Source organism: Diadema antillarum, unplaced genomic scaffold (genome assembly GCF_040938485.1).
Source record: "Diadema antillarum isolate AM-2024a unplaced genomic scaffold, OU_Dant_1.0 seq00001096_RagTag, whole genome shotgun sequence".
NCBI lineage: Eukaryota > Metazoa > Echinodermata > Echinoidea > Diadematoida > Diadematidae > Diadema > Diadema antillarum.
In genome coordinates this window covers 1,272,316-1,286,708 of record NW_027271913.1, presented here as the reverse complement: position 1 = coordinate 1,286,708, position 14,393 = coordinate 1,272,316, and the positions used below count along the sequence as shown (strand labels likewise).

Here is a 14,393-nt window from a genome sequence, read left to right as displayed (position 1 = left end):
GATGAAGCCTTTCGTGCATAACACGTATAGATTTCGCACTGCATGACCTTGTCCAGGATTAGCTAGAAACTCGTGCAACCTTCAAGACTCGAACTTCGCTCATTCCGACACAAGTACGTGGAAACCTTATAGTTCCATTCCCCTGGCTCGAGGCCGGTCATTTACGTCACACACTTAACGTAACATTACAATATTTCCCTACACAATCTGAACAACATCATCAGCCAATACAAGACTAATAATGCGCTTTAAGAGACGAGGAAGAAAAGTGTGTTCGGCAAAAACAAAACCAGAAGTTAGAATACTATTTCAATAGCGACCTAGCAAAACATGGAGAGTAGTACATAGAGAACTTAATCACGTTTTGCCTGTAGCTCATAAACAGTGTAAAGAGGTCCTTAAGTGGATCGATTAAAGGATACTATCAAACACTGGATGTTATCGCATAGGAAGGTTAAAGCAATATGCAGATGCAGACGTCAGTCCAGTGAGTTATGTAGGTCTCATATTGATCGGCAATGCCTTCATTTTATTTATGCTTACTCGAAAGCGAGCCACAGCTCACTATATAGCTTTTTTTTCCTATCTACATCTGCCTCTTCCGCTCGTTCTTCTTCTTCTTGGCTTCGCCCCCAGCTTTCCCCCTTCTTCATCCTATTGTGTTGTGCCAGAAATTGGCTCGTTATTTTGATGATGGACATTTCATCTTGATAATAATCTGCCATATCTGGGCCGTAAGAAATGAAATGATAATCATGGCGACTTTCTACAAGGCATAAAATGGATAAGATCACTGTTAAAGTCGCATCTTACGTACGCTCCACTCATTAAGAGTTTCTATGGCAACCCAAGAGCACTTAACGACCTACGCATACTTATAGCGAAGGTGAGATGAATTTCAGCTATAAAAAGAAAATGAGATAGACGCAAATTCAATCACACGGAGTAGCCGTGAGGCCAGAAAACTCCCGTAAATTTGAGTTCTTTATAGTGCAGTGCAGTCCGTTATTCCACCACAGCGTGTATAAACTCAAGGTTGATCATATCAAAACTACAGTTTACACATTCTATATTGAAACTAAAATACATACTCCATAGAGAATGTAATTTATTCAAGTGTTTTCTTGGTTCGCATTGGGTTCCTTTCTCCACAAACCAAAGGAAGACTAAAATAAAATTGCTAGTCTCGATGTACACTTATAGCAGTACTTACGGGTAACTAATCAATGAAGAGAAATAATATAAATTCTGATGAATCGTCAGTTTCAAGGCAATAACTCATTCATGTCATGTAGGCATCAATAATCGATGAATGAGTTTCTTTCAAAGCCCGACTAAGTTCTATACGTTTTAAAGAGAGAGAGAAACTAGAAATGTTGCTATGGCGACTGGTATGCCTCCGCCATGTCTCATTTTCTCCCATAGGTCTAGAGGATATCTTGACAATGTGAGACGACAGTTTCACATAATTGGCACAGAATTGAAATATGTTTAAAATTTGATGGCGCATCCCCAAAGTTATTAGTTGTTATACATTCCTTAAACCAGATTGCATCTTTATTTGCAGAATCATTGTGCAGTAATACATATACCAAGTTTAATTAGGTGTATGCACTGAATAATTATCACATCATAGAGAAAATAGTGTAATTTCACAGCATTAAATAGCAGATTTTTGGAATTTCAACTGACCTTTGACCCTATGACACAAACGTTCTCAAGAGAATCATCCTCAGGCATAGCATGCTATACCAAATTTCATGAAAAAGAGCTATTCCAAGATAAGTGAAATTTTAGCACTTTCACTTGACCTTTGAACCTTGATCCCATAGCCCTAAAACATTCCCTCGATGATCTTTATCTGGTAGTATATGTGTATAATAAGTTTCAAGAAAACACCTTCAGGCATTGAAAGAGCAAGGGAAAATAGTGACATTTAAGTATTTGACTATGAGCTTTGACCTTCGGCCTTAAGCGTGAGCACCCATACGTTGACAGACAGACACAATTTCGTCCATTCATACAAATATATACCAACTTTCATGGGGATAAATTGAAAATGGACGGACGGACGGACGGACAATAATGCCTCCAGCTACACTTCGTGGCGGGGGCATTAAAAAAAAACCATGTTACAATAGAAATCCACATTGATGGGAATACCTACGTCTAATCTAATTAAACTCCAGCAGATATTTTCATGTGAAAGTCATATAGGTCTATACGTATGACGATATCTCAATGCATGTGTAATTAAAAAAAAAAAGGGGGGGGGGTGGTTAATGTGCGAGCAAATGATCAATTCCAGTTAATAATAAACAATATTCCTTCCCCCCTCCCCCCTCCCCCTCCCCCCTCCGGTCCGATAAATAATAGCATGAGTCTACTATTTCCGATATATATTCCATATTCGCTTACAAAAATATATTTATTTGCGCACTTGGAGCAGCTATACACGAATCCAAGGGAGGAATTACATGGTCTGATACGTATGAGTACGATTTTACAAGAACAACAGTGAAAACGTGATCAAAATCGGATAAGAAAAAGGAAGTTATGAAATTCCATTTTTTAAAAACAGTTTTCTAACAGTTGTGAATATACATTAATACACATTGAACAGAATATGTCATCACCTTACAAATTTTCGCTGATTGTGTACACAAAATGCCAAAAATTCAATTCTTCTGGAATAAAAGTATAATGCATAGTTATTATGGCATACACTTGGATTTGAAACTGGGGCACACTCGCGTTTGAATGAAGAAAAAAAAATGGAAATTTCCACATTTTTGTACGAACTTTATGGCAAGTTCTGAGGCCATGACGTCATGAACTCACTGTTAGCATATTCACATTGACTGGTCAAGAAATGTTTTATGTTATTTGACATAACTTAACAATTTCATAACTTCCAGAGTTTATATCCGATTTTGATCAAATTTTCATTGTGCTTGTAACATTTTACTCTTTCTTCATGTTCTTTTCAAACTAGCTGTTGGGTGGTCTGAAATTTCCCTTTAAGGTACATCTATTACTGGTATCACGAATCGTTTTATTCTTCTTTCGCAATTATGCCCGGAATACAGAGCGGCTCAGATGTAAAGCTTTATGAGCAACTGACGCGCAACGACATAGAATACAAGTTTACAGTGACGTCATTGAACGTCGGACTACAATGTTTTGTTCAGCTTTTTTTTTTTCCTCTTACAATTACGACTTGACACATGAAGTTAGCTAGTCATGACGTCATTGGGCTGTGTTTACTCGTAGCAAGGATACGTTTTTGGTAGCTGCGGTAGCTACGTAAGAAAGGAACCCAAACAAAAGGAACATTTTTTTTTCTCTCTCTCTTTCTCACATTTACATTCGCAGATATACAAAAATCGTTTTAAATTCCATGATCTAAATATAACTCAGAAGGAATTATATGACGAAATAGAAGCTCCTGCATTTTCTACAGAAACAACTGAGCTGAGTTCTTAGTGGAACGTAGATTTTTCGTGCCCTATATTTAGCATGGTAAGATATTTAAAGTAGTAATTTTAGGAGCCTTTCAGTGAGACCTATTTTTCTTGCCTCCAGCCTTTCCGGATATCGTGTGAAGTCTAGTCAGCTAGAAAAAATTTATATAATTTCATTGCTGACAGGAAGTCTAAGTGGGTTGACGTAGACAATTCGTAATACATCTGTAGTAATATCATCTTTGTTGCAGGCCCATTAGGTCTTACGATGTGCTTCTGTCCTTGCTTTTGCTTTAAACCTCGAAAATGTTCACTGTTCTGTTCCCATCAAGGTATACTATACGCTAACCATGCGAACATACGGGCACACTTCGCTCAGTTAATTGTTCACTGTTCTATTCTCATCAAAGTATACTACGCCAACATAGTGACACATTTTGCTCGGTGAAATTTCAATGAACCAGTAACCATAATGTGTAATGATATCCGAGGCAGGCTGTCGAATAACAAAATGTCAAAATGAAGGTTGGCGGTTGATCACTGGCCAGTAGCACTTCGCTTCATATGAAAAAACTGCAAACTTTTGTAATATATTTATTGTGTTGTTGAGTTTCTATAATTTCTGTTTCTAAGCCAGTTTCATTTGGATAAAAAATAACAGGTATTAATCTCTCATATTGTCAAAAGTGACGAGTGTCAAAAGTATTATGATATAGGTACAGATATTAGACATGTTAGAACGGTATAATAAGTCAATATTGGTCCAATTATAGATATCAATAGCAATTGTACTTCTTATGTTAAAGTGACGATCAATGTATAAGGTGAGAGGTATGATAATACCAGTGACATCAATAACTATCAATATAGGCATGATGGGTTCTCCCGATAATATAAAATAGGCCAATTTCATTCTTTTTTTTTCACTCACTTTTATATTAGAATCATACCTTTTCGTCAAATTTGCTCAGGCATTGAAATATCGTCATTCAAAACTGTTTTTCTTCGTTCAGATCGACAAATTCGGCAACCGATTTCGCATTAGCGCATTATAAATCATTGAATGCGCAAACATTTTTGGCAATGGTTATTTCAACTTCGTCTCCGTCTGTCGCCAGCTCTTTCCGAGTATTCAAATTCGCATATGGGCAAACAAGGTCATAAAAGGAGCATTCAAATTAAAACTGTACGATGTCCATTGCAAAGTATACCATAACTTGTATCGCGTGTTGAATTGAATGTTAGTAACGTGTGCTTATTGATCACACATGATAATGCAAAAAAAGTATGTAAATTTTAGTGAAGATCCAAAGTCAGTGTGATGATTATAATTAAAATAAATATGTCAAATTAATGTTATAAACACAACATGATGATCGTAATAAATAAACATTTGAATTAGAGATAAAGATAGCCATGTGATGACATGACAAAAGGAGGATTTTATATTGAAGTTTACATAACATGTTAAGCAAAAGAACAAAATCTGGATGTTTAAATAGACAAATGCTGATCGGGATCATGAAATCTGAGATGAAATATAATGGTCACATTCAATGATTACCTGGACATAATCACTCCCGCTTATTGTATACTATATACATCCATTACGAAATTGAATACTCGATTGTGAAAATCGGTTGCTCAAAAGCGAAACTGAAAGTGCATTTAAGTTCTTGTCGAGACCATCGTACTATTTTTTTTTTTTGGAATTGAATGGTTACATCCGAATTTGAATTTATGACCGCTGATTTGGGTGCCTAAAACGAATTTGAAAGTATTAAACGTGAAATCGTTTTACAAAAGTCACTTCACTACTTCATACATACGAATTTGAATAAACATAACATAAAATAAAAATTAATGACAATGTCACGAAATTGGCCGGGGAAAACCTACAGTAACAAATAATTACGAAAGCAGTAATGAAAGTAATATAAGATGCAAGTGGAGTAATGAAGATGAGAAGGCTATACACTAGGAAAAGGAAAGAAGAAGAAGATGAATGAAAGGCTCAGACAATAGAGAAAACTAAAGGGAAAGTTTAAACTGCAACAAAAAGCATGGGATTTACGGAGAACCAACTCTGACCTATATATCCCTTTCTATGTCACTGATCTTCGAGGAGATTGTGGGCAAGAATCAGCGAAGTGTAATGACAGATTATGATATGTGTGTGTGTGTGTGTTTGTGTGTGTGTGTGTGTGTGTGTGTGTGTGTGTGTGTGTGTGTGTATGTGTGTATGTGTGTATGAATAAACTGGGAAATCCCATTCCAACGATGTCCCTTCAGATGTTTATTGGCTCCGCGCCTTCTCTAGAGTTTTGGCAGGGAAGAAGAGTATGACCGTTGCCAACTTTTGGTGTGGTGAAATATTCTCAGAAAACAAGACCATCATGGTGACATGAATTAACGGAGATCTACACCAACCTCAAGTAGAGACAGATTTCTTGATTTTGGAAGATTTGAACCTATAAAGACTGGAAAAAAAAAGAAAATACAGGAACCGCGCTCTTTAAAAGTTACGGGAAAACTCAAAACCTATAGGTTATGTTCGCACCTTATATGTTGCGAAGAAGCTTCCAAAGATTGCTCGAGATCACCAACTTTATTTTTACTTGCATCATATATAATTTTATGAAAACTGGAAAATAAGTTTAACTCCGTTTCAAGGTAAACATCTGGACGTGCAGAAGACATTGTAATGAGGAAAGTCGGTGTTTAAAAAGTGATGTTCATATGCAATATTACATGATCTATACATTAAAAAATGTATACATGGAGAGCTGCTGATTAAGTATTCAAGACTGGATGACATCGGGTTGCGATCAACTATGAGGAACGAGTGAGCATTACTAATTGTAAATTCATCTCGTTGACCGCTGTGTATACGGACTTAAATACAAAGGGGCGTTGTCCATATGTTGCCATGATACGAAAGCTATTGATCATAACTCTAATTACCCAGACGGCGTTGGCATACTCGCATACTTTCACGAGGGTGTAAATCTGAAGGTTCTTCATAATCCCAAATCTTCGCTTCTTCGCGATCACCAACATTATGCTCACAAGCAAATAAGCGCCTCAAGCAGTTCCTCTGTTACTGATGCCGGCAAAACCTGGGCATGGAAGTGATGTCTGAACATGAAACGTGAAACATAAATATAATTTATGATTACATTGTTGATCATTTCTCATTGGGTATCCCTGCCCCTACAGCAATGCAGACGATACAATTATGACTGTGATATTGCAGTGTTACTTACGACTGCAACAATGATAACATGATTGACAATTTGCTGTCCAATCAAGTTATGTTAGATATCAAGATATTGTGTGTCAAAGATTCACACAGTTTTCTGTGGTGATTAAGGTCATTGTGTGTGACGAATTTCACTGCGTGCAATGTTCTGGAAATTATAGATGTTTTACACTTGCAATTGTTCGTCTGTCTCTGACGTCACAAAGGGAGTAATGACTCATGATTTCGTGTTGCTTCCCAGCACTCCACTCATTAAATGTGCTTAATGGCGGGCAGCGAAGCTCACGGGTTGGTGTGCAAAGGTCTGCAGACTGCTTGGATTAGAACACGCGGGAAACACAAACGCGTTGTGTCAAATGAATATGTCATCACCATCAATATCTAATGTTCAATCAGCCAGAGAATACTAGTAATTTTGATTTGCATTTGTACATTGTAATAATATATAGGAAACAAAATATATACGTTTCAAGCTAAAGTTGAGTTAATGCGTAAGGTTGTTGATATAGGCCTATTCAGTGCAAAGGATAATAACCTTGATGTTACACTAAAATTTCAATTTCTTATTGTGACTGGACATTGAAATTAGCCACGAGTTTTTCCAACCATTCACTAAACTCGTCCCTGTACAATGTTCGTCGTGCTTTGATAATGGTTGTCCCGAAACCACAATCAAAACACAATCCCTGCACCAAAGCCAAACACGTTCGTTTGATGGAGGGCTCTTGAGCTGTTGTTGGATCATATATATATTTTTTCTCTCTCTCTTTTAATACGTTTTCGCAGAAACACTTCTACCAAATGGGGCTTTGACTACTGCGGTCTAACAAATGTGCTGTTCAGGGAGTGTTGCAAATCATTATTTCGCAATTGGCACACTCATCAGCTGCTCATTGGCGATAATCACACACTTAGGTAACTGGATATCAAAAATCCACTACCTGATCGGGCGGTATTACTTCATCAAACGAATTGCATTAATATTTCCTGTTATCGCGGAAGAGGTGGATGAGTCTACGTCTCATCTTCTCTGTAGGGAGATAATCGTGAGAGTGCGTCTTACATTGGTTACACATCAGTCGCCGATTGTATAGACACAGGATGGTATGGCGACTGGGTCTCAGCCATACGACGGGCCTACCGCCTATTTATAACTCCAAGCCAGAGACACCGTCGGAGTAGGCAATGAGAGTGCATGGATTCAGTCATCATTGAATTTCATTGATTATTTCCTCTCAAACACGTCATGCAGGCCTATAGCTGCCGCTCGTTTCAGAACTAGTGTAGAAAGGGGGAAAACCGCTCATCCTACAGACTGCAAATGAAACGCTTATCAATTCTTAGATTGGAAATGTGGAAATACACAAATCTGTTTTCGCTTATTGTTTGTTTATCATTCTTTAAAAAAAAAGAAAAAGACGTGCAGGGCCTATATAGAAACTTTGTCTGCAAAGACTTGGAGGGTTATAAAGGCAACGCATGAAGACGTTCCATTAGTCTTATACAATCAATTGTCACGTTGTGACTTACAGTATCTTCTAAATAAACAGTGACAGGCATGTGAATTATGACGAACTTTCACTGAACATCATCTAGTAAAACCATACCAAATATATATTATATAAATATATATATATATATATATATATATATATATATATATATATATATATGTGTGTGTGTGTGTGTGTGTGTGTGTGTGTGTGTGTGTGTGTTGTGTATTCATAATGCAGGTTTACGGGTATAAGCAGCAAGCGATCAGCTACGCGTTGATTCTGTTTGGGTGGACATTGTATTCTTATACTGGTGAAATGTGACAATCTTAGATGACGCTTTTGGCATAGACTGTTCATCTGAACACACTCACAAAAGCCTTGTCATGTAAGACAAATCATACTTTATGTTTCATTCTGATGCTCAAAGCTCTTTGGCACAATGAGACTGGTTCAAGTCTACTCGATTCCCTTTTTATTATCCTTCTCTTGAATTGAAACTATGATATTACGTTTAATGCACTCAGCATTTTTGCTGCTGTGACGCAGTTTACTGTCAGATCAATTTTATTGAAGGTTTCATGGAGTGCCATGTTAATGTTTCAGAGAACACTTAACAGGCCCGTAAAACACGCGGGCAGTGATTAGTAACTTAATTAGCTCAGGAACACTTCATTTAAAAACTATTGGCATCTTATGGGCAGAATAGATGTCAGTAGTAATTACAGAATTAACGTCCCTTCACTGATCCTAAGACGCTTCCATACACTTAAAGAGAGAACATTGTGTTGCATAATGAGAAGGGATGATGAAGTGACGTAACCGGAAATCAGCAAGGAACCATGCTTACCGATCAAGTGTTAGTTCCTCCAGCTTGGGCAGGTCGCACGCGATGTATTCCAGAGCTGCATCAGTGATGCGTGGACACCAGGAGAGATCAAGGCATCTCAGCTGGCCGAGGTTCTCAGCCACCAGCTCGATGGCCTCGTCCGTGATCTTACTGCACCCCGACAAGGACAGCGTGGTCAGCTGCGGGAGGCAGTGGATTAGATTGACCACGGCCTGGTTGGTCAGTTCCCAGCAGGACTTCAGCCTCAGAGTGGTCAGTGTGCCACACCGCTGGGCCACCAGGCATCCCAAGACAGCATCCGTCACATGGTAGGCTTGCAGGTTCAATTCTCGTAGGTGGGGAAGTCTCTGAGCGATCGCCGCCACGCTCTCGTCGGCGACATTGATGCAGTCACTGATACTCAGAGAATTTAGCCTTGGCTGAAGACTAGCCCAAAGTCCTGCTTCCGTGAAATCGTTACATCCGCTTAGCTCCAGTGACGTTACAGATCCAAGTTGCTCTAGCATGACCTCTAAGCCCGCATCGGTCACTGTGGATCGCTTGAGGGAGATGGCGCGCAAGGTCTTCTTGGTGCGAGGACAGTGGTCAATGAACTCACAGATGTCCAAATCCGAGACGCTGACCAGACACACTGATTCGAAACCTCGCAGCTCGAAACTCGATAGAGACGTAAAGTTCTTGGTCCCATCCTCCTGTTCTTCATACAAGTCTCTCTTGTGGAGAATGGGTGTGACCGACTTCCAAAACATGGGTTGATAGAGCACGTCCTTCCAACATTTACACACATGGGCGAGTCCGCATCGTTCTACTGGGGTGAGGTACATGAAAAGCCTTTGCAAGAAACTCTTGTCCAGGAGGAGCTCCTCGAAGTTTCGGGCTTCGATAAGGGCGTGGCCCTTTGGGGACATCCCCTCGCAGCCATTCTGAATTCCTCCCTGCTTCTGGGCGGACTGTCCATTGAGGGGTATCTGGTTGGTGAGTCCATCGCAAGAAGCACCTAGCTCGTGAGGACTAAGTTTCACGTACGTGTCACCACAGTCAGAATGCCTGGCTGGTTTGCAAGGAGACCCCCCTCCCTGCTGCATGTGGGAGGGACTTCCCCCATCTGTTTCTGACATTCCGTTCATGTTTGTGCTTGGTCGTGAAACTATTGCACTTGCCATCCACAAACACTCAAGACATATATACCTACCGCCTTAACGGCTTGACACGTAATACAAGTGATGACAGATGTAATAGCTGTACAGTCGCTACACGAAAAAAACTACGCTTCCTTAAGTGACAACTACAATAAAACCGGTGGCTATAACCCGGGGTTGAAACGCCATATATACATCACTGCTTGTGTGTCGTCAAGAAGATATCGTCATTGCTTAACGTGGTATTCACATGAGATAAGGTATGGTTCTCCGACTGCGTAGAATGCCGTTTAACACTTGACCAATTGACAAGCCTTATCTTTTCCAGATGTGAACTCCTTGCCCAATCCCCCTCAAATGATGATGCACCCAGGTTGGTCGTGATCGCAATCGACCGCCTCACCACGGGCAAACCGACATCGTGGGAAGGAAGAGACAGCCCCTTTGGCTTGCTATCGACGATGGCCACCAGTAGGAGCGAGATGACGAGCAAACAAAATGGCTCCTTTTTCGTCTCTGCGTAGGCAGTGATATTGAAGGAGACTGGGTTGTGAGGAGAGTGCAGGAGCGTTGGACTAAATAATATGAGATGCCCATGTACGCACGAATACAGGGACTCCGTTTAGCTCCATCCAGCTTGTCTCTCCTCCTCTCTCCCCCGGCCTTTCGAAGGGTGTAATATTCACAGCGCAGCTGTGCAGGGGTTACACTCCAGCTCACTGCGAAGAGCAGTGTGTGAGTCGTGTGTGTGTGTGTCTCCTTGTTAGTCGTATGTGCCTCTCACACAGGACAGAGATGATAATAGTATCTTCACGCGACGGAGTGTATGGAGAATATCCGCACTGAAATTGTATATCCGCTGATGTGATATATATTTCAGTCTAATGCCCAGTGTTCGCGCAGCCTATTCATTCGTACACAGGCGGTGTTTTGATAGATGTTCGTATATTCAAAGCAATCACACCAGAGCTTCAGTAGGAGTCCTTCCATTACGTTGGCTGAAGACACTATCGCTTCGTACCTTCCTCTGTTGAGAAGCGCGAATTTGTGCCTGGCTTCGTGCTAAAAATAGCACCACAGATACATTGTCAACGTCAACGCCGCTGTAGGAAAACATCGCTCAGCTCTCGGAGATGGAAAGAAAAAAAAATGAAAAAAGTGGAAATGGAAAAGACAGAACCTCTTTGGCTTGTCCTACAGGCATCCGGATAAATCATCTTCGCGCATCCAAAACGTCGAGAAAAAGCATTGACTATCACTCATTTTTATATATGAATATGTCGAGATGTTCGAAGGCACAATTTGAGGAGCACACTGTTGATGATGGGAAAACTAATGGAAACAAATCACATCATGGGTGACAGTAGAAAGAGCGCGGATCTTAGGATGACACATAATAAATATTGTTTTTTCAACATCTGTATCTCTTCGCTTCGATGACTGAAGACACATATTACACATGTATACACATATACAATATACGTATATATAATATATATTGTATATATATATATATATTACATATACATTATTATATATATATATATATATTAGGTACATATGTATCTATTCATTTATTTATCTATGTATGTGCGTGTGTGTGTGTGTGTGTGTGTGTGTGTTTGTAAACATATGTACACATACACTTGAATGAACTTGCTGAGACTCAGGATTTTTATTTTGTTTAAAGAAATATGAAGGAATGCGGTTAAATCGACGAGTTTCGTCTGCTTGTTTAATCAATAAACTGGTTGTCAAGGGAATTTATATTAGTCTATCTGGAGTAGAACCTCCATGATGATTTCCTAAATCCCTGTAGGCTCCTTTTCACGACTCCTCGCTCAACTCTGTCTCTAGCTCTCTTCTCCGCCAAGAATAACCCGATGAGTAAGCCTGAACTCCTGGCTGATCTGACTAACCCCCTCCTTTGCCATATTCATTCCCTAACGTGCACCCTCGACATTCCCACGAATATACAGGCAACCCAGTTGGTGATCGAATGGGAGCTCCGCTGAATTATAATCTCAAACGGAAATTGTTCCCCTCCGACGATATGCTGCTACGTCCGGAGTCGGGAAAGCGGCTATTTTTGGTCTCCGCAGCAGTACGGTACATTTCATCGAAGGTTCCTTCTCTTATGATTATTTTCTTTTTGGTGCCCCTCTTTCTAGCTTGATCCCCTCCCCTTTCTTTCACTTCCCCTTACTGCCCCCTCCCCTTTTAAACAGACTCACGGTGCTATGGAGACGACAGTACGCTCGAATGCTAAATCACGCACAATCATCAAAACACGCAAAATCATCAACACGTACGAAATAACAATGCAATGTTATCTATGATAGACCTCCCACAGGAAAACCAGTGCGTATTGACGCAATGTGCTATAAGGATTAATAATTAGTGTATATAAGGACGGTCTAATGACTACTATAGTTTATCTTTTAATGACTGATATAACTCAAATCAATACTGTTTTGTATCAAGTCAATGTCGGTTAAGCACACTGTCCTTGACGATGTCTGTAGAACGTTTGTTCGTTTGTTTTCTATTTTCAGAACTACAATATGACTTTTGAAAATGTCCAGCTATACGCATTGCAGAAGACACACTATTGTGGAAAAGTATATATCGCTGCACTTTCACGCTTTATAGTATGTCGATATCATAACGCATGCCAGGTCCTCCACTTTGGAATGTATCTGAATAGAATTTAACTACAGATGGCGGTATATGTAAACACACGCTTATCAGAACTACTAGTAGGGCCTATATACAGACAAACATAAAGGTCTAAAAGATATACGTGAAAAACACAGAATGCATTGGTCCATATATCATTCATTTCAATTTTGTTTTTAAGGACATGAAGCCCTGCTGATAAGGCCAGCTTATAATTCTATGTATTCAAGATTGAAAAAACAAGATTAACACTTATGAAGTCATAAAGTTCTCAACGTACTTTGTAACTTTGCATAAATTCTGCCAATATTGTCACATGGAAAGGAAATTATAGTACAAAGTAGGCCTACATGTATTTGGATAATAATAAAAGTATAAATAATAACTATGATAATGCATGTAATAAATGGATGATGATGACGATAATAATAGTTTAATGGCTATACATGTACTTACAAATCACGTTATGTCATATACGTTAGACCAAAATATTCTGATGTAGGAAATGGTTACAATAATCTACGCGTCTGCAGTTAAAATTTCCAGTGATAGAGCTTGGAGTCTATACAAACATTGACGACTATAGACGGTAGTACTTGTATGCATCCTTACGTTCCTATTCCCGAAATGCACAGCAGCGTGGAATTTTGTGTGTTTGCATCACAGAACGTGTAGAGTTCTGTGGTTTGCATGCGTGAAATTGTGCGTAGGCACTCAAACACCCTGCGTCGGAAGGGACACATTATCACACGATTATTGTATATGAATGTTCTCTTCGCGGGAACCTTGCAATAGTGCGTAGTGCAATGCCCTCTAAAATGTCGGTTTAAAAACAAAGTCGCAGAGTTCGCAGGCCCGCATGGGGAAGGTAGGGTGGCGGGGGGGGGGGGGGGGGGGGGGGCATGGGAGGGAAGATATCAAGGCATAATGTTTATAAATGTCATGTTACCCTAATTTGCAGGAATCGCTTTTGTCAGAACATGTACTGTCAAAAATAGGTATGCCTTTCAGGAAAAACCATTAACACGAGATCAAACGCCTGTTTCCCGACTTCATCACGCCACACGTTCATGGATTCAGCCCTGGCAGACAAAACACGGATTACAATGTTAGCTGTTCGTATGACGTCAGAAAAGTCGCAGTTGACACTTAAATCTAATAGAAAAGTAATTTTGGCTGCTTGGCACAGCTACAGTCTGTCAAATTCACCATGAAAACACACGGCATTGATCATATTGTCGCACTACGAAATTTCCTGTGTCAGCTGACTCGAAATCATATCGATATAACTTTCCCCCTCAATGTTCTAACTTGCAAAGCACCTCTGACGTAAACAGATACATGGCTTGTCAGATATTGACTATAGAATCATTAGGCGCAGTGTAATTTGGATGAAAAGCTTAGATATCTACATATTGTGGATTATGTCTACTTTATTGAGGATATTACTTATTATACAGTTTGACGTCAACCGCAGCGATATGTGGTTTGTTCCTGGGGTTATGT

General features: G+C 39.7%; 1 protein-coding gene across 1 annotated transcript in view; it reads right to left on the bottom strand.

Moving 5' to 3' along the window:
• LOC139743555 (uncharacterized) overlaps positions 1 to 10,980 on the bottom strand; it is a 32,456-nt gene extending 21,476 nt beyond the window's left edge. Inside the window, exon 1 of the mRNA XM_071654036.1 lies at positions 9,070 to 10,980. Within this exon, the coding sequence (XP_071510137.1) occupies positions 9,070 to 10,232 (1,163 nt within the window). The 5' untranslated portion in view covers positions 10,233 to 10,980. The remainder of the gene's footprint in view (positions 1 to 9,069) is intronic.
• Between the last annotated feature and the right edge of the window lie 3,413 nt (positions 10,981 to 14,393).